The following is a 25,310-nucleotide window of genomic DNA, read 5'->3' on the forward strand; positions in this document are numbered from 1 at the left end:
CCAAAGAACTTATATACTGACTTGGGGGTTGGGAGGAGGGGGGTAAAAGGGGAGGAAATGGGAGATATATGTAATACTGTCAACAATAAAAAATTTAAAAATACTTAAATTTTTAAAAAACAGCATTTAAAAAGCAATGGAAAAAATAACTTGGGTGAGGATGAACAAATAAACAAACTAAGACAGTTATTTCTACACTAGTGGCCTGGTGCACGAAATTTGTGCACATTAAAAGGATATTAATTAGAGAAAAATATTTTAATATTGCTATTTGCCCTTCTCTATAATAGAAGTGTCAGAAATGAAAGAAAATTAGTAAAATGTATATGAAAATATTCCTCCTGTCAGAGTCTGGGGCACACCACAGGACCCAGGGTCAAGTCCCCACCCACCCTCGTGTGCCTCAAAATTGCACGAGACCCAGACCCCCTCCCACCCTTGTCAAGCCCCACCAGGCAGGGCGCACAGCCTCAGGTCCCCTGGCCTAAGGTCGTCATTGACCGGGCTGGGGTGGGGGGTGCGCCTTGAGGTCACCCATCAAGCCCCGCTGGTTGGGGGACGCAGCCTGAGATCCCCTGTCAAGCCCCACCGGGCAGGGGGCATGCCTTGAGGTCCCCTGTCAAGGCCCCCCAGGTGGGAGGTGCAGCCTCAGGTCCCCTGGCCCGGCACTGGGAGGGGAGCACAGCCTCAGGTCCCCCGTCAAGCCCCGCTCGGCAGGAGGCGTGGCCTGAGGTCACCCGGCCCAGGGCAAGGGGAGCAGCCTGAGGTCCTCTGGCCCAGCACTGGGTCGAGGGGGTGCACCTTGAGGTCTTCTGTCAAGCCCTGCCAGGCGGGGGGCGCGGCCTCAGGTCCCCTGGTCCAGTGCCGGGGAAGGGGTCGTGGACTGATGTCCCCCGGCCTGGCGCCAGGTGGGGGGGCATGGCCTGTGGTCCCCAGGCTTGGCGCCGAGGCAGAGGGTGCGTCCTGATGTCCCCCGTCAAGCCCTGCCAGGCAGGGGGCTTGTCCTGAGGTCCCCTGTCAAGCCCTGCCAGGTGGGGGGCACAGCCTGAGGCCCCCCAGCCTAGCACCAGGGTGGGGGGCGCGACCTGAGGGCCCCTGTCAAGCCCCACGGGGGCGGGAGGGGGGTCGAAGCCTCAGGTCCCTGTTGATTGCTCGTTAAGGCTTGTTACAGGAACTTGGCCTCCGCTGTGGTTGCAGTCATCTTGTGTTATGGAAACCCCTGCCTCTGCTGCGGGGGGCCGCCATCTTTGTGGCGGAGTGACGGTCAATTTCTATATTCCCTCTTTATTATATAGGATTATATTATCTTTCTCTTTTGTCAAATATCCTTTGAGTATGTTTATGTGGGTCTGTTTCTGGACTTTCTCTTCAGTTTCACTTCAACTATTTGTTCTTTCACCAACAGTACATTGTTTTGATTACTATAGTTTTAAAATAAATTGGATTGTATCAGTCTTCAACTTTGTTCTTGTCCTTAAGGTCACAAAGATTTAATCCTGTATTTTCATCTAGAGTTTTATGCTTTTAGCCCTTACGTTAGTTCTATCATCCATTTTAAGTTTATTTTTGTTTGTGGTATAAAGTAAGGATTCAACTTAACACAAGTAACCTGAGTGTAAATGTAATGGTATATTTCTGGCTTCTGAATCCTGTTCCATTGGTCTGAATTCATGCCAGTGCCACACTGTCTTGATTACTGTAGCTTTGTAATAAGTTTTGAAATCAGGAAGCATGAGTCCTCCAACTTTGTTCTTTTTTGAGATTATTTTGTCTTCTCTGTGTTCTTTGCATTTCCATATGAAATTGAGGATCAGCATATCACTTCTGCAAAAAAGGCAGCTGGTATTGTGCATAGGGCTTGTGTTGAGGCATCTATCAGTTTGGGAGTGTTGCCATGTTGACAATGCCAGGTTTTCCCATCCATCAGCATGGGGTTTTGCCATTTAATAGATGTTTATTTTTTTTTCAACACTGCTTTATAGTTGTTGTTTTTTAATAGTTTTTATTTCAGGGAGTAATGGAGAGGGAGAGAGAGATAGAAACATCAATGATGAGAGAGAATCATTGATTGGCTGCCTCTGGGGATCGAGCCCACCACCTGGGCATGTGCCCCGACTGTAATTGAACCGTGACCTTCTGGTTCAGAGGTTGATGCTCTACCACTGAGCCACACCAGCTGAGCCACTATAGTTTTTAGAGTACAATTTTTGGACTTCTTTTGTTGAATGTATTCCTGAGTATTTTATTCTTTTTAGTTTAATTTTAAGTACAATTAACTTGTGTTATTTTCATATTATTCTTTACTCGTGTATAGAAATAAGAATTATTTAATGTTGATCTTGTACTATGTAACCTTGCTTAACTTTTTTTAGCTCAAATACTTTTAGTGGATTTAAAAAGTTTTCTATATACATGATATTATCTGTAAACTCTTTTTTTAAAAGGATTATTATATGTAGGTTTTATATATGTAGAAGGTGATTGAAAGTATCCTCCCCTTTAGGCTTGGGTGTGGTATAAAATCTATAGCTCCTGGGATTTGGTGGATGTTAAAATCACCCTGGCTCAATGATCTAATTCCTCAGCCATTGCGGCCTGTCTTACTCTCTCAAATGAGACTGAGATTAAATCCACCTGTTTTTATTCTGTTTTAGGTCACTGCTGTCCAAAGAGTGTCCTTGTTCTATGACTGACCCTCTCATCCATCATCCACATTTAAAAATGGGCTCCGAGAGCCTGAGTGGTCTGATCTCTGCCTCCCTCTTTAAGCTCTTTTCCATGCTCTCCTACTTTCCATGCTCTGCACTCAAATGCCCTGTCTCCTTCTTCCCTGGTGCCTTCCCACATGGAATGTCTCTGCCTAGATCCCTTTACCCTTTGCCTAGTCACCTCCTAATTGAGCCCCAGTTGTGTACCAGGTCAGTTTCTTGTGCTGTGGCTTCTCATATGTGTTACATTTGCTTTACTCTACTTGCCTCACATCTCAGGTGTAAATTTTCATTTCTTAGCTGACTTGAATAATATCTGTTGACTCACTGGTTTGGGAGCTCACAAAAGCACAGGTCATGCTTTGTTCACTGTATTGTTAGCACCTTGCATAGTGTCTAGGACATAGTAATAGATGCTTAACCTATTATCTGTTATTTAATTATTGAGGTGAGGTGTTTCAGAAGTATTATCTCAGTTTTTGGATATCTGTTTATGCTGCTAATATTCTTTAGCTAGTGGTTCATCTGATGTCCATAAATGCTTAGGGGTTTTGGCAATGCTAATTGTAAATGACAATATCGTTTTGTAATAAGAATGTTTGGCAGGTATGTTTGGTATGTTGGCTTCAGTGACTCTTCTATTTTTAGTTGGGTTACACTGCCTTTTATTGGTATTCTATTTTTGTGGATCTGATTTGATTTTGATAAAAAAAATATTTTTTTAACTCAATCTCTTGGGGAAAGCTAACTGGATCATAAAATAGTAGTGGGATATAGACGTCTTCACCTAAACTAGGATTTCCAGTAAAGTCAGCATTACTATTTGGAGGTAAGGTTTGGGAAAACATCCCGGTGAGGTCAGGTCTCCTTTATTTCAAAGGACTTCTGGTTACTTGCAATAAGTGTATGTGTAAGACAGGCTCATGGCTTTTGTGTTATGCCAGAAGAGAAATAGCAATTTTTGTTGTTAAGAAAAATACTATGCTTCTGAAACTTTGTTTTTACTAATGAGGTAGCATAAAAAGAATATGGGAGGATTGGAGGAATTATTTATTACTTTGGTAAAAAGTCCATTGTTGTTATAAGCCTGTATTGTGAAGTAAGAATAGGCAGTGGAAAATTTCAGACTTCATATTTGCTCAAGGACAGTTTGTAGATTTTTATATGACTCATTTAATTGTCTTTTTACTGTCATCACCAGTACAAATGATACCCTTACTGAATATGTTAGTAAGTGAACAAGAACCCATTGCATATGTAAGAACACATATATTTCCAAAGATGGCTTTTCCCCTTCTTGCTAAGAGGCATATACTTGTGATAATATGGTTTGTTTTCCGAGACAGAAGATTTAGTATGATTTTTCCAATGACAGTCAGTAGCAGTATGCTATTAAGCTCTGTCCTGGCTCTCAGCCTGGTTGTGTTTGTCTCGGGTCATGCAGCTATAGAGCATTTTATGTGTCTTTGGCTTCTCAGAAGATGGTGAGTTTTCCTAAATAGAAAATTTTAGAGGTAGATAGTATCGTTGTGGCTTGGATTTGATACAGTGAAATAAAATCATCGTATTATAACTCCTTATTCTTTTTTTTTTTTAAATATATTTTATTGATTTTTTACAGAGAGGAAGGAAGAGGGATAGATAGTCAGAAACATCAATGAGAGAGAAACATCGATCAGCTGCCTCTTGCACACCTCCTAACTGGGGATGTGCCCGCAACCAAGTTACATGCCCTTGACCGGAATCGAACCTGGGACCTTTCAGTCCGCAGGCTGATGCTCTATCCACTGAGCCAAACCGGTTTTGGCTATAACTCCTTATTCTTGAATTCGGTGAAAACATGGGAAGGGGAAGTAAGATTAGATGTTGATGAAAAATTTTTAAAAATACATAAGATTATTAAAATGCTGAAAGTAGCTCTGTATTGCTGTCTTAATAGTGGAATTTTATTTATTTGGTTACAAATGAATTATTCTGATATAACATGTAAATTATCTGAGTTCATTGTTCATTTTAGAAAAATGTGCAAGAAAATCCTTGATTTAAAAATCTGATTTAAATTTTGGTAAATGATAGCTATTTAATAGTATCAATCTGTTGTGACTCATATCTGTCCTGAAATCTGACAAGCATATAATATTTACAATAAACAATTAATTTACTAAATAATCGCTTAATTTAGACTTCTCTTTCACTGATGACATTTTTAAAAAATATGTTTTTATTGATTTCAGAGAGAGAGATGGAAACATCAATGATGAGAGAGAATCATTGATTGGCTGCCTCCTGTCTGCCTCACATTGGTGATGGAGCCTGAAACCAGGGCATGTGCCAAATTGGGAATCAAACCGTGACCTCCTGATTCATAGGTCCATGCTCAGCCACTGAGCCATGTCAGCCAGAATTAGTGGTGGCATATTTAGATTAAAAAGATAAAGCCATATAATGTCCAGATATTATGACATGTCAAAGTAGTACTATAAACTAAAACTTTTGAAAGATTTGAAAAGTGAACTATTTTATTTAAAACTGTTGTTTTTAAAAGAAACTATTGCTTTATTCACACTTTAAATCATTGAGAACATACTTTCTTAAGAATAGAAGCCCTAGCTTTTGGTTTTCGGCTCAGAGGATGCTTAGGTGCAACTTTCTTCAGTTGTCCCATATCTGGGTTCATCCGACACCAGCTGCCTCCACCATGCTGCTGAAGTTCGACTCCAAGGAGATCAATATATACTTGAGGTGCACTGGTGGGGAAATCAGTGCCACGTCTGCCCTCACTCGCAACATCAGCCCCTGGATCTATCTCCAAAAAAGGTTGGTGATGACATCGCCAAAGCAACCAGTGATTGGAAGGGTCTGGGGATTACAGTGAAACTGACTATTCAGAACAGACAGGCCCAGATTGAGGTAGTACTTCTGCCTCTGTCTGATCATCAGAGCCCTCAAAGAACCACAAAGAGACAGAAAGAAGTGAAAAAACATTAAATACAGTGAAAATACCACTTCTGATGATATTGTCAACATTTCCCAACTAATGCAGCACTGATCTTTAGCTAGAGAGATCCTGGGGACTGCAATGGAGTGCCCAGCTAGTTAAGAACTACAAAGGAAATTATTTCTATTAAGGATCATTTGATAACCCCCCCGCCTCCCCCCCCCAAAAAAAAAAGAAGTCCTAGATTTCTGCATTTTAGTGGTAGTCTTTTTGTTTTATTTTAATAATATTCTACATTAAGAATCACCTGGGGGAGGAGTGGTATTATTATGCTAATTCTTTGGCTGTCTTTAAGTATTCTGTTCACATTGTAATATACTTTGAAATAGTTTTAAAATTGAAAAGTAATACCAGAATATTCATAGTAATCTTTCAGGTAACACCGAAGAGTCCTCTTAGTCTCCTGTTCAGAGGCAACTTCAACAGTTTCCCTGCACAATCTGCTAACTAAAACACATTTCTTGTTGGAATTGTATTCTTAAAATTTTTGTTCCATTCATTATAATACTGTTCTTTCTTGTGTTTTCATGTTTAAGTTTTTATTAAAATGCTTTTGGGGAGAATTATTTGTTTTTTAGTACAGAGATATTATTTGTAATTAAGTTATGTTGGGTGTATCTTATACAGACTAGAATCTGTGCATTTTTATTTATTTATTTATAAAAATATGTTTTATTCATTTCAGAGAGGAAGGGGGAGGGAGAGATAGATAGAAGCACCAAGGATGAGAGAGGATAATTGACTGGCTGCCTCCTACACACCTCCTACTGGGGATGGAGCCCGCAACCCGGGCATATGCCCTTGACCAGAATCAAACCTTTTAGTCTGCAGGCTGATGCTCTATCCATTGAGCCAGACTAGCTAGGGCTGTGTATTTTTATTATGACAACATGTTATTTTTAATGGAAGTGCTCATAATAGGGTTGGGTGGTGGTTCTTCAAAGAAAATCAGCATGACTCTTTGTGAGTAAGGTGCCTTACAAATGAGCTTTCTTGATGGAAGGCAGACTTTGTGTCAGAGCAAACCCCTTCCAGGTTCTGAGCTGGAAAACAAAACCACATGTAGAAAGATCTTGTATTCAATCAGGGTGTTACATTATGAGTGAAGATCATATTGTTAACAGCCTTAGGTGTCTAGTGAGAACATGAGATCATTTTAGAAAAGATTAGCACACTGAAAACAAAAACAGTATTTTTAAAAAATAGATATTTTTATTGATTTCAGAGAGGGAGGGAGAGGGAGAGAGAGATAGAAACATTAGTGATGAGAGAGAATCATTCATGGATTGGCTGCCTCCTGCACGCCCCCTACTGGGAATTGAGTCCACAACCCCGGACATGTGCCCTTGACTGGAATCGAACCCAGGACCCTTCGGTCCGCAAGCTGACACTCTATCTACTGAGACAAACCAGCTAAGACCAAAAACAGTATTCATTGGCTATTTCTGTTCTCTTTTTAAATTCAGGCTGGCTTTATTGAGTTCCAACAGTTACCTTTTTTTGGCTTTGGATTCTCCCTACATCTCCACAAGGGGGCAGGTGAGGAACTGAGATGGACCTGGTTTGAATCTTAGTTTTATTCATCCATTGAGTGGAGTGATTTTTCAAAACCCAGCAATCTGACTCTCTTCTGAAATTACTACCAACTGTTCCCCTTCTCTTAAGACACAAAATAACATTAGAGATTTAAAAAGGGTTAAGCAGTAATCTTTAAAAAAATGGTTTCCAAAACGTTGACACAGCTTTTAATGTTCTCTGTAAATGATTTGGGGTTTAATAAAACTACAGCAGTTTTGAACTTACATCTAAGTTTTACAAGCTGTAGTTTTGGATAATTGTTGTTGCAATTTCTCATGCTATGATGAGAACGTAGCCTACTGGGTGTATTTCAGCTGGACATTTGATGAGCTATGGGATAGGCAATTACTTGTCTTGCCCAGTTCTGAAAGACTTCAGTTATCATGTCAGTGTCATTGAGTGAGTTATGTTCACAAACTCTTGTAAATATATTATGGTGACTTACGTATGGCAAAGAAAGTATTCTTTTAGAAGTATGTTTGATATGGAGCACCTGAACACCTACAGACTGATTTTTAGTCTGGGATTTTAAAATGAGCATTGATAGAGTTTTATGTGATCCAATTATTTCATTGTGTGGAATTGATATTTGATTACTCTGGTGTCGGAGTTTTTCTTTAATGCAGTGTATGTTTGTTCTTGAATATATTTCTTTTGGGGGAAATGGTATTTTTCCAAGTAGACTATGTGAGATTCATATTTTGTATATTGATTTCTCTCTTTTTGTATATATTTTGGCATCTCTTTTGCATTAGTGTTCTTCCTTCTGTCGCCACCGTTAAGATCTGTGGTCATCAAAGTTTCTGTATTCCTGACACTGTTATCTTACATTCCTATAGCATTCTTTTTTTTTCAGCACTTAATGCCTTTTATTCCTAAGCTTCATGCATGAATTATGTAGCATATGTGAAGAGGCTTAAACTGTTTCCATTACATTCTTTCTGGATGGCTCCTGTTATATTTCGGGTATATTTATACTTTAGACAAAGTAAGAATGTTATTGTTGTTGACCTTGACACCAGATAACTGGGCAGACATTATATAGCCATGTTTGAATCCTCACAAAATGTGCTGTTAAAGCCAACGGAGTCCTGGCGGGAGACCCTTCTGGACAGCAGAGTCATGGAGCTTTTCTTTACAGTAAGTTGTACCTTTCCTCTCCGGTGGCAAAGGTCACAGAAGGGCCACTAAATGAGTGTATGAGTCTGTAGTTTTTTTAGGCAAAAATGTGTAGATTGCTTTTGTCCTCTAAAGTCTTCTCTTCTAATCCATCTTTCGGCTGGAACAGAAATGACATAGAAATGTTCTTGATATTTTATAAAAGTATATAGAATTATGAAGGTCTTATATCCTAGAACTGAAGTTCTCAATATTTTTGGTTTCAGGACTCCTTTACACTCTTAAAAATTATTAAGGATTCAAAGAGCTTTTGTATATGTGGGTTGTAATATTAACACATTGCGGACCAGTAGTTTTATTGCTAGCTTTACCCAGTGGCCAAATAAGTTTCTATTGAATGAGTACAAAAAAAACATTTTACATAAATGGTAAAGGCACGCTTTAAAATTAAATACCCATTGCATTTTGAAGTTATTTATTACATGTTCTTACCAGCTAATATCTTTTTAAAGTATGAGACTTTGTAAAACACTGTGTAATACGAAGTGAGAATTCTCGTGATCCGTTTGCAATGTGTTAATATTTACCATATTAAAAATTCAAACTAAACTTTAAAACATAATTTATTAATTCATTTTAAAATAGCAATACCAAACCATGACATAATATTTTAATGAACAAATAAAAAAGTTTATTTAGAAATGAGAAGAGTAGCATTGTACATTTTTTGCAAATGTATCTAACGTTAGGTTTAATACAAGACAGCCGATCTCATATTTGCTTCTGTGTTCAGTTGGTTGCAGTATTACCACGTATAGCCTTGGGGGTAGCTCCACTGTATACATGTGTGACAGTAAGGATGGAAAAGATAATTATTATCTGAGTACTGTAGGAAAACAGTTTTGTCCTTCGAGACAACCTGGTAGGGTCCTAAGAACCCTTAGGGATCCCTAGAGTACATTTTGAGAACTCCTCTAGAGTAGTGTACTTTTTATGTACGAATTATCAGTTGTGAGTGAAGTTAGGGTTGTTGTATAGAATTTATTTTAACTATATCTTTAAATGGTGCTATTTCTTATTTGCTAAATATAAAGAAGTAAGCAATATGTTCCATGTTTGTCCACAACCGCAATACAACAGTCAGAAGCTGGGGGAAAAGTGTGTGTGTGTGTGTGTGTGTGTGTGTGTGTGTGTGTGTGTGTGTGTTTTGGAGGCTGAGTGCTATTATAGCATGAGCATATTATTTAGGCAGATCTAAGGACTAGGGCAAAGATCCAAATAAAGACCAATTAAAAAGAAAAAAAAGATTTTTGCTTAGTTCCAACCATTATAATTTTTTGCCTGTTCATGTTTTAAAAATATTATGTACTAGTGTTAAAACTATGTCCCCTTTTTTGGTTGAACTATTTAAAATATTGTATATATTTAAGAACCTCTAGAACGAGGTTACTCATCCATGGCTGAATAAATTAAGGTGTTTTCTGTGAAAGGTTCAGACTGAGCATTAGCTTTACTTTTTTCTTTAAAGCAGAAATAATAACTAAAAACACTGTCAGTATCAGAGATCATTGTTACTAAATTGAAAATTCTGTTGCCTTCCTTATCTGGTAGAAATTGTTTTGATATGAATCCAAGTTCAGATCTTGTGTTGCTCATTTGGCTGAAAGTAGACCCCACTCCAGCAGTTAATGAAAAGGTGGAAAACTTGCTGGTAGCCTGGAAATGGTGACTCTAAATCTGAACAGCTGTCTCCACAAACCAGACAGCTGCTCCTGTCAGCTGTGAAAGACCACATGCAGATAACTTTTGAATTTGAAAGTTAACCCTTTTTCATTTTGTTATTTTTGTTGTTGTGGTGGTGGTGGTGGTGGTTTTTTTTGTTGTTGATCCTGATCCAAGAATTTTTTTTCATTGATTTTTAGAGAGAGTCGAAGGGAGGGGGAGAGACAGAGAGGGAAATATCGATGTGAGAGAGACACATCAATTGGTTGCCTCCCGTACACTCCCCAACTGGGGCTGGGGATCGAGCCTGAAACCAAAGTATGTTACCTTGACCAGAGTGAACCTGAGAGCCTTCAGTCTGCGGGCCGATGCTCTAACCACTGAAAAACAGGATAGGGCTCACTTTTTTATTTCAACATCTTTGTGTTTGTGGCCTCTCACTTTCATTTAAGCAGTTTATAAGCCATTTACATTTTATTTGTTAGCAAAATGACAGTTGAAATCTTAAAATTTCATTCAGTTTTTGTTAAATTTATTTTCTATTATAGGATTCATTACCTAATTGAAAGCAGTTTTCCATGAGATATCACTATTTATTGAGTAGATAAACGTAAATATACTATGTATGGAATCAAGACTTGAAGTATGTTGATTATCTGAATTTAGGAATACTTTAAACCTAAAGTATTTATTTGCCTCTCCGAAGTTTATAGTCTTTTCAACTTTTCTCTTTTCCATAAGGTGTTGGAAAAACCAGTCTCCTTAATTCTTCCTCCTACCTTTTTGTCAGGTTCTTTTTTATCGTTTAGGGTCTCTTCTTTCTCTGTTCTTTGCATAATTGTATTCCTATGTCAGTTCTCAACTCTGCTGACTGCATACACTTTCCGCAGGCTACCCCTTCCCCACATAGGACCTCAGGCACCACTTCTACACTGCTGACTCTTAGATCTATATTCAGCACAGGCTACTCCAGAGTCCAGGGCCTTGTAATCCTAGTGCTTACTGGAGGCTTGTGTTTGGAAGGCCCACAGACATCTCAGGGTCAGCATGTTCCATAGGAATCATCACCTCACTCACTGGTTCTCTCTGTTCCTTGTCTTTATCCTTATCCTGCTTCATAGTTTACTTCTCAGGATTTTCTGCTAGACTTGGCTTTTCTTTATCCCTCTGCTTCTTTCCTATTTGGGTGATGAATTCAATTCAGATATAGTAGAACTCCTTTATAATGCTGAAAATAGAAGAAGGCATGAACCTAATATATTATGTAGGAACTAGTGGCCTGGTGCATGAAATTTGTGCACGGGGCTGGGGGTGTCCCTCAGTCTGGCCTGCACCCTTTCCAATCTGGGACCCCTCGGGGGATGTCGGACTGCCGGTTTAGGCCCAATCCCTGTGGGCCTGATCGCCCCCAACTGCCCCCCCTTGCCGGCCTGCTTGCCCCCAACTGCCCTCCCTGCCGGCCTGATCACCCCCAATTGCCCCCCACTGCCAGCCTGCTTGCCCGAACTGTCCTTTTCCTTCCCCCCCTGCCGGCCTGCTTACCCCCAACTGCCCCCCCTTGCCAGCCTGATCGCCCCCAACTGCCCTCCCTTCCTGGCCTGATTGCCCCTAATCGCGTCTGCCTCAGCCCCGTGACCATGGCTTTTTCCAGAAGGTCTCCCAGTCTAATTAGCATATTACCCTATTGTTAGTATAGATATTGTTTTATCATGGATTATATGTGGCTCATAGTTCAGAGAATAGTACTGGTAGGCTCTGAGGGCAGTTTCTTATTTTTATTTTACTACATAGTCAATATTAGTTATTTCATTAAAGGTATTGTTTCTTTTGATTTGTCACTACTAGACCAGGAACAAGCAACCATTTAGCTCTCTGGGCAGAGAAGAAACCCACTGTTGTCCCACATTGCCTTGTATCCATTGATATGCATCCCCAGACAGCATGTTTAATGGTAGATGCAAGGGCATGATGACAGAAATTCAGTTAGTTTTCAGACAAGGAACTTCCAAATGGGTTGTATTCAAAACTACATGAATTAGGCAACATGGGCATAGGAAATTGTATAGTTTACTTTAAATTTAATATGTAACACTTAAAATATAAAATATATTTTGAAAAACATTTGCATTGTTCTAGACCAGGTATTGGCAAACTTTTTTGTAAAGGCCCATGTGAATATTAGACTGTGCAGTCATCTGTTCTCTGAGGCAGCTATTCAGCACTGCCATTGAGATTGTCCTATAGAAGTAGCTGTAGACAACACCCAAACAGACAAATGTGGCAATGTTCAAGTAAAACTGTTATGAACTTTGTAAAAATGTGGATTTTTATAATTTTTACACTTCTTGAAATATTCTTTGATTATTTCCCCTTCCTCCCCCATATAAAATGTTAAAACCACAACCATACAAAATGGGCGGGAAGCTAGACTAGGCTTGCAGGCCATGGTTTGCCATCCACTACTCTAGACCAAAGGGGGCAACATTTAAAAATATGCCAGTAGATCAGTTAACTTTGTGACTTCTTAGTATTTTAAATTTCTTAGAACCTTAAGTTCAGGGATTAAATCTTAATGAAATCATTGGTGAATAAGAATTTTTTTAGTATTTGTTCACTGTGTCCCAGCACTACTATACCAGTGAATACTTAAAAGAAATGTTCTGACTTCAAATAATTATTATGGTTTGCAGAGTCAAAGTGAACATAACCTAAACCAAAAAGAGAATATATGTTTAAAATTATGCTCCATTCAGAAAGCAAAGAGATTTATGTAGAAAAAGAAAGGCTAAAGAAGTCAGATACTTATGGAAAGTAGAAAATGGTCACAAATTCTTTACTGTTTTCCTTGGCTATTTTAATTAGGTGAGCTCACAGAAATGAAGCATCTTTATTTTATTTTATTTTTTAAATTTATATATATAATTGATTTCAGAGAGGAAGCGGAGGGGGAGAGAGGTAGCAAAATCAGTGATGAGAGAGAATCATTGATCGGCTGCCTCATGCATGCCTCCCACTGGGGATGTTCCCCAGGCATGTGCCCTTGACTGGAATGGAACCAGGGACCCTTCAGTCCACAGGCTGACAATCTATCCACTGGGCTAAACTGGCTAGGCAAAATGAAGCATCTTTAAAATCTGAGAATATTAGTAACAGTGTAAAAGTAGGGAGCAATATAGGAACACTATATACTGGTTGTTTCAAGTCTGCATTGTATCATTGAAATAAAATCTAGATGAGGTTTAAGGTAGATTTAAATATAATTGAAATACAATTTTTAAATATTTCAGCATTTATTAATGATGTAGGGCAGTGGTCGGCAAACTCATTAGTCAACAGAGCCAAATATCAACAGTACAACAACTGAAATTGCTTTTGAGAGCCCAATTTTTTAAACTTAAACTTCTTCTAACGCCACTTCTTCAAAGTAGACTCGCCCAGGCTGTGGTATTTTGTGGAAGAGGCAAACTCAAGGGGCCAAAGAGCCGCATGTGGCTTGCGAGCCGCAGTTTGCCGACCATGGATGTAGGGTAAAATGAGATTGAAACAAATTTTAAGTAATCTCAGAGTGATTAAGAGAGTGCTTTAGCCCTAACCGGTTTGGCTTGGTGGATAGAGCGTCGGCCTGCGGACTGAGGGGTCCCGGGTTCGATTCCGGTCAAGGGCACGTACCTGGGTTGCGGCGCATCCCCAGTGGGAGTGTGCAGGAGGCAGCTGATCGATGTTTCTCTCTCATCGAGGTTTCTAACTCTATCCCTCACTCTTCCTTTCTGTAAAAAATCAATAAAAAATATATATAAAAAAAAAAAAGAGAGAGAGAGTGCTTTATATTTGTTGAATGAATGAGTGTCTAGGAATTGAGCGGTATATTGTTTTTCTCCATATGCAACTGTTTACTTCCACTAAAGCAGCATCTGTATACTCTTGATTGAACTTGTCTGCTAACTTTAGCAAGGAGCTGTAGCGAGGCATAGCTAGCATAATACAGATGACTGTCGTTGCTGTTTTTAGAAGAAGCAGTGTGTCTGACTGGCTGGCATCTGTTTCTCTCTTTGTCATAGCATGCTGGAGACAATTCAATGTTAAAAATGTAGGTAGCCCTCAGTTAAAATTAATTGATATGTTTAAAATCATGGACTATAATGTAAAGTGGACTGAAGGACATTCTCAAATTTAGCTTAATTCAGGAATTAATTTTCTAGAAATGACCAGCTATTGTGATGTTTTCACTTACCTCATTCAGCATAGTAGACATGTGACCCTTACAAAAGAAGAATTTATTTTTATGGATTAGTAATTCTTTCTAACAGGTACATCGAAAAATCAGAGAAGATTCGGATATGGCACAAGATTCTCTGCAGTGCCTCGCCCAGTTAGCTTCTTTGCATGGACCTGTCTTCCCCGATGAAGGAGCACAGGTTGACTACCTAGCACACTTCATTGAGGGTTTACTGAGTACTATCAATGGGTAGGTATACTTGCCCTTTGTCACCGAAAAAGGAACTTTCAGGTTTGTCTATATGTTTAACAATGGTAGAACAAAAGCTAGTGATTTTTTTCCACTTTGTATGTTTTGAATTATATGGTAATTTGAAATTAATACAGAGACATGCCTTTAAAAATGAATAGGTGAAAATTTTTGCATGTTTGGAAATGAGTTATTGTAACTTGTCTTCCACCACCAGTAACATCTGTTACCTGGTTTGTAGAATTGAAATAGAAGATTCTGAAGCTGTGGGGATCTCCAGCATTATCAGCAACCTGATAACTGTGTTCCCTCGAAACGTCTTAACTGCCATTCCAAGTGAGCTTTTCTCGTCCTTTGTGAACTGCCTCACACACCTCACTTGTTCTTTTGGGCGTAGTGCTGCTTTGGAAGAAGTGGTAAGTGACCATTCTGAATTAATGGTGTCTCTTGTTCACAAGGAAATTTACTGTGCCTTTTTTACTGTGCCTTTAAGACATTTCTCATGACAAGTAGTAATTTTAAGTGAGTGCTAGCTGTTGTTAAAATTGCCCCTTTTTTTGTTTTTATGTGCAAATTACTTGGTAATTTGTGTTTAGAAACATGATTTTTTAAAAATGTTGTGGATTAAAATCAGTTTAGTAGATAAAATGTATTTGTTTCAAGATTTAACATTATGATAATTTAGTACCTGAATGTAGGAAATGGAATAAAACATTTATATTAAGAGCTAGAGGCCCAGTGCACAAAATTTGTGCATGGGGGGAGCTCCCCTCAGCCTGGCCTGCAGCCTATCCAATCTGGGACCACTCAGGGGATGTCCAACTGCCTCTCCCAATTCGGGACTACTGGCTCCTAACCGCTCTCCTGCTTGCCTGCCTGATTGCCCCTAACTCCTCCCTGCCTGCTTGATTGTCCCTAACTGCTTCCCTACTGGCCTGATCGCCCCTAACTGCTTCCCTACCGCCTGATTGCCCCTAACTGCTCCCCTGCTGGCCTGATCGCCCCTAACCGTCTCTGCCTCGCCCTGCACCCAGGACCCAGGATTCCCTCCTCTAGCCAGTCGCAGGCACCCAGGACCCGGGCTAGCTTCCCCCGGGTCAGCCGCAGCCTCAGGGGACCATGGGTGGGTGGCTTCGCCTGGGCCACAGCTGCAGGTGCCCGGGACTGCAGGGCAGGCGGCTTATCCCTCTCCTGGGCCGCAGGTGCAGCCTCTGGCGCCTGTGACCACGGGGCGAGCGGCTTTTCCCTCTCCTGGGCTGCAGCCTGGCTGGTCCCCACTCCTCTCTCAGGAGCTCATTTGTGCCTGGCTGGTCCCCATTCCTCTCTCCCCAGTGTTGAGTGTCTGAGCCTTTAAGCCATGAGGGTGTGATGACAATTTGCATATTAGCTCATTATTATATAGGGTTATGTTGAAGTTCCATTTTACAATAAGAACTTTTACGTTTAAATAGTGATGCTAACTTTGTGGTATTGTTGTGATTATGTGTAATTTTATATATTTACTGGTGGGTGCACGGAGGGGGGATGTCCCTCAGCCAGGCCTGCACCCTCTCCAATCTGGGATCCCTCTCACAATCCGGGACTGCTGGCTTCTAACCACTCGCCTGCCAGCCTGCTCATCCCCAACTGCCCCCCCTCTGCCAGCCTGATCACCCCCAACTGCCCCCCCACCAACCTGCTTGCCCCAAACTGCCCCCACTGCTGGCCTGCTCGCCCCCACCTGCCCTCCCCGCCAGCCTGCTCGCTCCCAACTGCCCCCCCTGCTGGCTTGTTCACCCCCAACTGCCCCCCCCTCTGGCCTGATCGCCCCTAACTGAATCCCACTGACGGCCTGCTTGTCCCCAACTGGCCCCCCCTGCTGGCCTGCTCACCCCCAACTGCCCCCCCTCCCCACCGGCCTGATCACCCACAACTGCCATTCCATCCTGGCCTGATCACCCACAACTGCCCTCCCCTCTTGCTCCCTAACCGCCTCTACCTCGGCCCCGCCACCATGGCTTTGTCCAGAAGAATGTCTGGAAGGTCTCCTGGAAGGTTTCCCAGTCTAATTAGCATATTACCCTTTTAGTAGTATAGATAGAGGCCTGGTACACGTGTGGGGGCTGGCTGGTTTGCCCTTGAAGGGTGGGGGTTCCCTTTGGGGGCGGGGCGGCCTGGGCGAGGGGCCTGTGGTGGTTTCCAGGCCGGCCATGCCCCCATTGGGGTGGGGGTCCCTACGGGACGGTGCCAGCCTGTGTGAGGGGCTGGGGCAGTTTGCAGGCCAGCCACGCCCCCTTCAGGGGAGGGGTCCCCATGAGGGCGTGGCCAGCCTGGGTAAGGGGCTGAGGGCCGTTTTCAGGCTGGCTACACCCCCGCTGGGGTGCCTGGCCAGCCTGGGTGAGAGGCTGATGGCTGTTTGTAGGCTGGCCACGCCCCCCAGCAGGGACCCTCACCCCATGAGGGTGTGGCCAGCCTGGGTGAGGGACTGAGGGCCATTTACAGGCACCTCCCTTGGCAGCTGGCCCAGGTGACCCAAGCCTCCCGTGCGCTTAGGCCCGCTCTGTGGCTGCCACCCACAGGCCCTTCCTTCAGCGGCCAGCCAGGGCAGGCAGGAGGCTTGGCTTCCTCCATCACCGGGGGTGACCCAAGCCTCCTGTTCGCTCTGGCCTGCTCCATGTCTGCCACCCACAGGCCCCTCTTTCGGCGGCTGGCCCAAACCTACCACCCACTCTGGCTGGCTCCGTGGCTGCCGCCATCTTTGTCCTGCTAATTTGCATATCCCCTCCTGATTGGCTGTGGGGCACCACGGAGGTATGGTCAATTTACATATTTGTCTATTATTAGTGTAGATTGAGAATTTAAAAAATTTAGCCTTAAGGAAATTACATAAATATTGTTTGGTTCAAATAATTATAACCAAGCTTATTTTGATTAGACTGTGCTCTTTAATTTTTTTATTTTGCTACAGTTTAATAGCATATCTTGATAACATTTAAAATGAAGATCAGTAACAGCACTGAAGATGGTCTTTGGTAAAAATTTTCAAATGTATATTTTCCAAATTTTGTATTTAATTTGGAAAACATTTACTAAAACTCCTTGAAACACAGCTGCATCTGTAACAGCTACTGTTAATATCCACATTAGTCATGGGAAATCATTGTGGTTTTTTCCCCTACAAAGTAGTTATTAAAATTATAGAACTAATTGTTCTCTTTATGAATCAAAATGTGGATCTTTTTCAAAGATTGTAAGGGTTAAAAGAGTATAGGTATCTGTTAGAATTTCATGCTAAATCTTGACTGAGTTCTTTTGTTGGGGGCCTGGGAGTGTGTTTTTATCCCTTAGAAGTTCAGAGGATGAAGAACTCTGGAGTGGTTATGTTTATGTGGCTGGGCATCAGTAGTTTGATGAGGAAAGGAATCAGGTCAGGCAGATATTTTGTATTTTGGAAAAAATGTAGGTAGTAGAGGAATTGAAGCTTAAATGCATCATATGTGATTTTCTCAGGGGGAACAGTTATATCTGAAGTATGGACATATAGAGACATTTTATGTATTTAAGCTTTATTCAGATTCCTTTCAGATTATCATGGATTCTGAGTCAGTCAGATTTAATTTAACACAGTTTTGTTGTACTTTGTCTCCCCCCCCAACCCCCCCCCCCCGTGTGTGTTTTTTAAACCAGATGGATTAGGCAGCACGTCCACCTCATATTTAGAAATACAGCTACCTTTTGGTTTCTGTTTGTGGTTAAGGATGTTTCTAAACATTTATAGAAGGACTAGAGGCCCGGAGCACGAAATTTGTGCACTGGGGAGGAGGTCCCTCAGCCCAGCCTGTGCCCTCTCACAGTCCGGGACCCCTCGCTCCTTACCGCCTGCCTCCTTGCTGCTCCCTACCACTTGGCTCACTGTTTCTTAATGCTGCTGCAGAGGTTCCCACCACCTCCGCTGCACTCGCCAGCCATGAGCCTGGCTTCTGGCTGAGCAGCGCTTCCCCTGTGGAGCACACTGACCAACAGGGGGCAGCTTCTACATTGAGCATCTGCCCCTTGGTGGTCAGGTCATAGTAACCAGTCATTCCACTGTTCGGTCGATTTGCATATTAGGGTTTTATTATATAGGACAAGATATTGAATGTGAACTGTAAGTGAAAAAAATTTAAAAAGAACCAAATAAGATTTTAGACTGAAAAATTTTTAATATATATATATATTTTTTAATTATCACCTGAGGATGTTTTTAAAATTGATTTTTAGAGAGAGAAACATCCATGTGACAGAGAAATACCAGTAGGCTGCCTCTTTACCTGCTGACCCAGCAGGATCTAACCTAAACCTAAGTATGTGCCCTAACCTAGAATCCAACAGGAAATCCTTTGGTGTACAGGTTGAGACTCCAACCAATTGAGCCACCTGGCCAGGGCAGATCTGAATAAAAAATGTTTAAATGAACCTCCAGGCCCTGGTCGGTGTGGATCAGTAATTAGAGTGTCCTCCCATGCACCAAACGGTCATGGGTTCGATTCCAGGTGAGGGCACATACACAGGTTGGGGGTTCCATCCCTGTCAGATTGCTTGGGCAACTGATCAATGTTTCTCTTTCTCTTTCCCTCTCCCTTCCTCTCTCTCTAGAATCAGTGAAAAGAACAAATCCTTAGAGGAGGACTTAAAAATAAAAAAAAAGGCTGGTTTGGTTCAGTGCTTCTGCAGGCAGACTGAAGGGTACCGGGGTGGATTCCGATCAAGGGCACGTACCTGGGTTGCAGGCTTAATCCAGGGCCTTGGTCGGGGATTCAGCCAGAGGCAACCAATTGATGTCTCTCACATTAGTTTCTGTCTTTCTCCCTCCCTTACACTCTCTGTAAAAAAAGAAAATCAATGCAAAAATGCCCTCAGGTGAGGATTAACCAAAACAAACAAACATTCATTCCCAGTGTAATTACTGAAGGAGCATATGAAGTATTTGTTGAATGAACGGGAAGGGATGGGACTTCGCTTTCTAACTGTTTTAGCAACTCTGCAAGCCAGAGGGTTTTTTTTATTTTTTAAAATATATTTTATTGTTTTTTTACAGAGAGGAATGGAGAGGAATAGAGAGTTAGAAACATTGATCAGCTGCCTCCTGCATACCCCCCACTGGGGATGAGCCTGCAACCAAGGTATATGCCCTTGACTGGAATTGAACTCGGGACCCCTTAGTCCACAAGCCGACGCTCTATCCACTGAGCCAAACCAGTTAGGGCCAGAGGGTTTATTTTTTATTTTAATTTTTATTGGTTGATTATTTTAGAGGAAGGGAGCGAGAGAAACACCAGTGTGTTGTTCCACTTATTATGTTCTCTTTGGTTGCTTCTTTTCTGTGCCCAGACCAGGGATACAACCTGCAACCTTGCTGTATCAGGAGGAGGTTCTAACCCACTGTGCTACAGGCTGCCTGTCAGGGCCTCTCAACAAAACCCCTCTAGCGTGCCCTGGCCCCTGCTGTGAGCTGGAGCTCCTCTGCCACAGTAAAGGCTTGGGTTCCATTCTGTCAGGGCACCTACTTAGGTTTCGGGTTTGATCCCTGGTCCGGGCTGACTGCTGCTCAGGAAGTGATCGAGCACCGTGTGCTCTAGTCATTCGGTGGGGAGCTGGGGTTCCATTGCTGACATGGCTGACTCTGATCCCCGCTACCCTTGCTCCTCCATCGAGGGCGACTTCAACTGTGGCAGCTGTGTGGCCTCTGGGTAGGTTGCCCTCTCTGCGGCTCGCCAGGCCTGACCGCTGCACAGTCGCCTGGGAGGCAGATTTCTGGGTTCTCAGGGAGAGCACCCTCTGCACCGGACTCCCAGGGAGAGCAGGGTCCCGGAGGGAAAGCACTTTGCTCCGCCTCCGTTTGGGGCTCCCGGACTGGAGCAGAGCACCCATCCTGCTCAGGGCTCGGAAGGGAGAGCCGCCCCAGAGGGTCCTCCTAGCTGGGTGTGAGAAATGAAACTGGAACCCTTCCTCCTTGAACCCTGTTGTCTTTGGGCATGTGAACGCATTTTCTTTTATTTGACGGAGCCTCACATGCCCAGTCTTGTGCGCTCGCAGCCACTCCCACACACTCCTGCCGGATGTTACCCATGAGGGTGTCCTGGCTAATTAGCATATTCCTCTCTTATTATATAGGACTATTGGCCCTGTGCATGAAATTCGTGCACGGGGGCAGGGGAAAGGAGTCCCTCAGCCCGGCCTGCACCCTCTCCAATCTGGGACCCCTCAGGGGATAACCGGCAGTCGGACATCCCTCTCACAATCCAGAACTGCTGGCTCTTAACCACTAGCCTGCCTGCCTGATTGCCCCTAACTTCTGCCTGCCAGCCTGATTGTCCCTAACTGCTCCCCTGCTGGCTTGATTGCCCCTAACCACCTCTGCCTCGGCCCCGCATCAGGGACCCAGGATTCCCTCCTCCAGCCGACCACAGGCACCCGGGATCCGGGCTTCCCTCCCTCTGGTCAGCCATAGGCACCAGGCTGGCTGCAGCCACAGGGGATCGTGGGCAGGTGGCTTCGCCTGGGCTGCAACTGCAAGTGCTCGCACCTGGGACTACGGGGTTCGTGACTTCTCTGTCTGCCAGGCCACAGCCAGCCGCAGGTACTGGTGCCCGGGACTGTGGGGTGGGCGGCTTCTCCGTCTACCAGGCTGTAGCCAGCCACAGGTGCTGGCACCTGGACCACAGGTGGACGGCTTCTCCGTCTTCCCTGGGATGCAAGTGTGGGTGACTTCTCAGGCTGGCTGCGGCCTGGGATGATGGGGCAGGCGGTTTCTTCATCCCCCTGGGCCGCACCCAGCCTCAGGCACTGGGGTCTGGTTTCTCTGTCTCCCCCAGGACGTGGGGCAGGTGGATGTGAGGCTTCTGCTGTTGGCTGCGGCCTGGGATCGGGGCAGGCGTCTTCTTCATCTCCCGGGCTGCACCCAGCCTTGGGCGCTGGGGCCCGGTTTCTCTGTCTCCCCCAGGACGTGGGGCAGGCGGATGTGAGGCTTCTGCTGCTGTCTGCGGCCTGGGATCACGGGGCAGGCGGCTTATTCATCTCCCGGGCTGCAGCCAACCTCAGGCACTGGTGTCCGGTTTCTCCGTCTCCCCCAGGACGTGGGACAGGTGGATGTGAGGCTTTTGCTGCTGTCTGTGGCCTGGGATCACGGGGCAGGCGGCTTCTACATCTCCTGGGCTGCAGCCAGCCTCAGGCTCTGGCGTCCGACTTTTCCGACCCCCACAGGCCCAGAGTGGTGGGGGGCGGGGCTGCCGCCATGTTTTCAGGTTAATTTGCATACTCACTCTGATTGGCTTGGTAGCATAGCGGAGTGATGGTAATTTCCATGTTTCTCTTTTATTAGTGTAGATTAGTATAGATAGATTGCCAGAAGATACAGAACATTCTTTATTGGCAAAATTTTAAGTTTAGTGTTTATTTATATTGACCAGAAGACAGACAACTTGGCAAAAGTTTTTCTCTCAAGGTTTCACTCAGAAATATTAGAATACAGAAACCCTAGACACACTTTCCGAGAAGTGTGCTTGTTTTACAAGAAGGTGTGCTCTAATTATGACGTACCTAACAAGTTTCACTGAAGCTAAGTGTTATTTCTTTTCATTAATAATTTCTCTTAACTGATCTGTTTATGACACTTAAAAATGTTTTAAACAATAATTTGTTACCTGTTAAAAAAGGCAGAGGGAAGAGATATGTTTAAAGCTTGCTTGATTTATACTAACCATTTTGGCAAGGTTGGTGAAGTTTGGCTGGGGTGGGGAGCCACCCCCACAGGGTGAACTGTCAGAAGACTGAAGACATTCTCATTAGTGTCATCTCATCCTTCCACTGTTTGCATTGTGTCTCCTGTATGCTGGTCCAAGGACTGGATAGGTGCAGCTGACATCAAAGTACTTGAACCAAAGTGGAACTTCTGAGACAAAGTTTCCCTGAGTGCTTGTGGTGCTAGCATATAGTACAGAGTTGAGCCAAGGTGGAAGATGTGTAAAGGAATGATCTTTTAAGTTAAAATAGAAAGATTGCCCTACTCGGTTGACTCAGTGGATAGAGTGTCAGCCTGGGGACTGAAGGGTACCGATTCGATTCCCGTCAAGGGCATGTACTGCAGTTGCAGGCTTCTCTCCGGCCCGGGCCCTGGTCAGGGCTCGTGCAGGAGGCAACCAATCGATGGTTTCTCTCACATCAATATTTCTCTCTGTCTCTCCCTCTCTCTTCCACTCTCTCTAAAAATCAATGGAAAAAAATATCCTTGAATGAGGATTGAAAAATAATAATAATAAAATAGAAAAATTGAGGGATATTTAAAAAAACTGTTTTGGGAGTGAGCATGGAACAGAAAGAGTATGAACTTTGGAGGGAGACAGTACCTCATGAGCCAAGTAATCAATTCTGGGCAAATTGCCTACCCTTTATGAGCATGTTTCCTCGTTAATATAGTTGGAATGATAACTTCTGATATTTTTGAAGTGGATTAACTATATGAAGGTGCCTGTAGTTGTATACAATAAAATGTATAATAATAATGATAAATTTTGAGTGCCTGTATTATTTGTACTGTCTTACCAAGTAAGACTAACTTGCAAACCAATAATTTTAATACTAGTTTTATGATTTTAATTTTGTGAGACTTTTTCTGATTTTCCTTTTTTATATATCAAAGGAACTTCTTTTCCCAACAGGGAAACATTCAGCACATACACTTGTTTTATTGTGATATTTTTTTCATAACTACATTTATTATATATATATGTGTGTGTGTGTGTGTGTGTATGTATATATATATTTTTTGATTTCAGAGAGGGATAGAGAGATAGAAACATTAGTGATGAGAGAGAATCGTCGATTGGCTGCCTGCCTCTTGCATACCCTACACTGGGGATCGAGCCCGCAACCTGTGCATACTAGGTGTACCTGTTAATAATGCAGATTTTTTTCAATATATGGAGTTACACATACGTTGATATATGTGCGATTTGATATATATGCTATTTTGTTGTATTGACAACAAGCTTCAAAACTTCATCTGTCAAATTTGCTGAAGGTGTTAACATCATAGATACTTTTACACATAAAAATGTCGAATTTCATGCCAAAAAAAGAGCATTTGCGGGAAGTTATAGTTCATTATTTTGAAGAAAAGTACTACTGAAAGTTATCGTATACTTCGGGAAGCTTATAGTGAACATGCTCCATTTCAAGATACTTGTGAACGCTGGTTTAAATGCTTTAAAAGTGATTATTTTGATGTGAAAGACAAAGACGTCCAGGTCAACCGAAAAAGTTTGAAGACCAACAATTACAAGCATTATTGGATGAAGATGCGTGTCATACTCAAAAACAACGTGCAGAAAGATTAAACGTTGCTCAACAAACAATTTCCGATCGTTTACAAGCAATGGGAAAGATTTTAAAGGAAGGAAAATGGGTGCCACATCAGTTGAACGAAAGACAAATGGAAAACCGAAAAGTCATCAGTAAAATGTTGCTTCAACGGCAACATTTTTTGCATCAAATTATGACTGGCGATGAAACGTGGATTTATTTTGGGAATCCCAAATGCACAAACTCATGGGTTGATACAGGTCAACCATCGACATCGACTACAAGGCCAAAATGCTTCGGAAAGAAGACAATGCTCTGCGTTTGGTGGGATCAGGAAGGTGTGATGTATTATGAGCTTCTAAAACCAGGAGAAACCGTTAGTACTGATCACTACCGACAACAAATAATCAATTTGAACTGTGCTTTGATCGTGAAATGACCAGAATGTTCCAAAGACACAGCAAAGTAATTTTGCTTCATGATGACGCACCATCACACACTTCAAAACCAGTTAAAGACACGTTAAAAGATGTTGCCTGGGAAGTATTAACTCACCCGCTGTATTCACCAGACCTTGCTCCTTCAGATTACTTGTTCCAATCGATGGCACACACACTTTTTGAGCAGCACTTCAAAACGTACAAAGAAGTGGAAAATTGGGTCTCTGAATGGTTTGCTTCAAAACAAAATTTCTATTGGGACGGTATCCACAACTTACCTGAAAGATGGGGAAATGTGTAGCTAGCAATGGACATTACTTTGAATAAAGCACTTTTGATGTTTCTCTTGAAATTATCATGTTTTCTTTGATTATATTATTAACCGGTACACCTAATATGTCCTGACCAGGAATCGAACCTTGACCGCCTGGTTCATACCAGCTGGGGGATTGTATCTCTTTAGAAATTTCAAGTGTCTGATCTTGATTATGTTACTGTATGTAGCAAGGGGGAAAAAAGAGTATCTTAAGGGGAGGAAAAATACTTTTTTTAAAAATGGAACAAGTTCATTTTATTTTATTTTTACAATTGATCTTAGAGTGAGGAAGGGAGAAAGGAAAGGAGAGAGAGGAAGCAAAACATCGATCTGAGGGAGAAACATCTATCAGTTGCCTCCCACATGCACCCTAATGGGGATCCAGCCACACCAGCCAGGGCCACACCAGCTAGGGCCACACCAGCCAGGGCGGAAGAAAAATTCTTGATGTTTGTATGTGTTCATGAAGCACATCCTTGCTCAGTGGCTTTAGCCCAGCCGTGGGCAAACTACGGCCCGCGGGCCGATCCGGCCCGTTCGGCTGTTCTATCCAGCCCGCGGAGCCCAAAGAGCGGAGGGTTCTCTTGCTCTCCCCTCCGCTCCTTCACCAGCAGCAGTGCTAACATGGCAACGTCGGGAAACACTG

The 25,310-nt window shown here is 42.8% G+C and overlaps 1 protein-coding gene across 4 annotated transcripts in view; it reads left to right on the plus strand.

The window, feature by feature from the left end:
• XPO4 (exportin 4) overlaps positions 1-25,310 on the plus strand; it is a 172,814-nt gene that overhangs the window by 88,568 nt on the left and 58,936 nt on the right. For all 4 annotated transcript variants that reach the window (XR_013960146.1, XR_013960147.1, XM_080660572.1 and 1 more), the window contains 3 exons: positions 8,312-8,424; positions 14,433-14,590; positions 14,832-15,006. Coding sequence is in view for 2 of the 4 variants with exons in the window: in XM_080660572.1 (XP_080516698.1) it covers positions 8,312-8,424; positions 14,433-14,590; positions 14,832-15,006 (446 nt within the window). In the remaining 2 variants the exon portion in view is untranslated. The remainder of the gene's footprint in view (positions 1-8,311; positions 8,425-14,432; positions 14,591-14,831; positions 15,007-25,310) is intronic.

This window comes from Plecotus auritus (assembly GCF_963455305.1).
Source record: "Plecotus auritus genome assembly, chromosome: 3".
Classification (NCBI taxonomy): Eukaryota; Metazoa; Chordata; class Mammalia; order Chiroptera; family Vespertilionidae; genus Plecotus; species Plecotus auritus.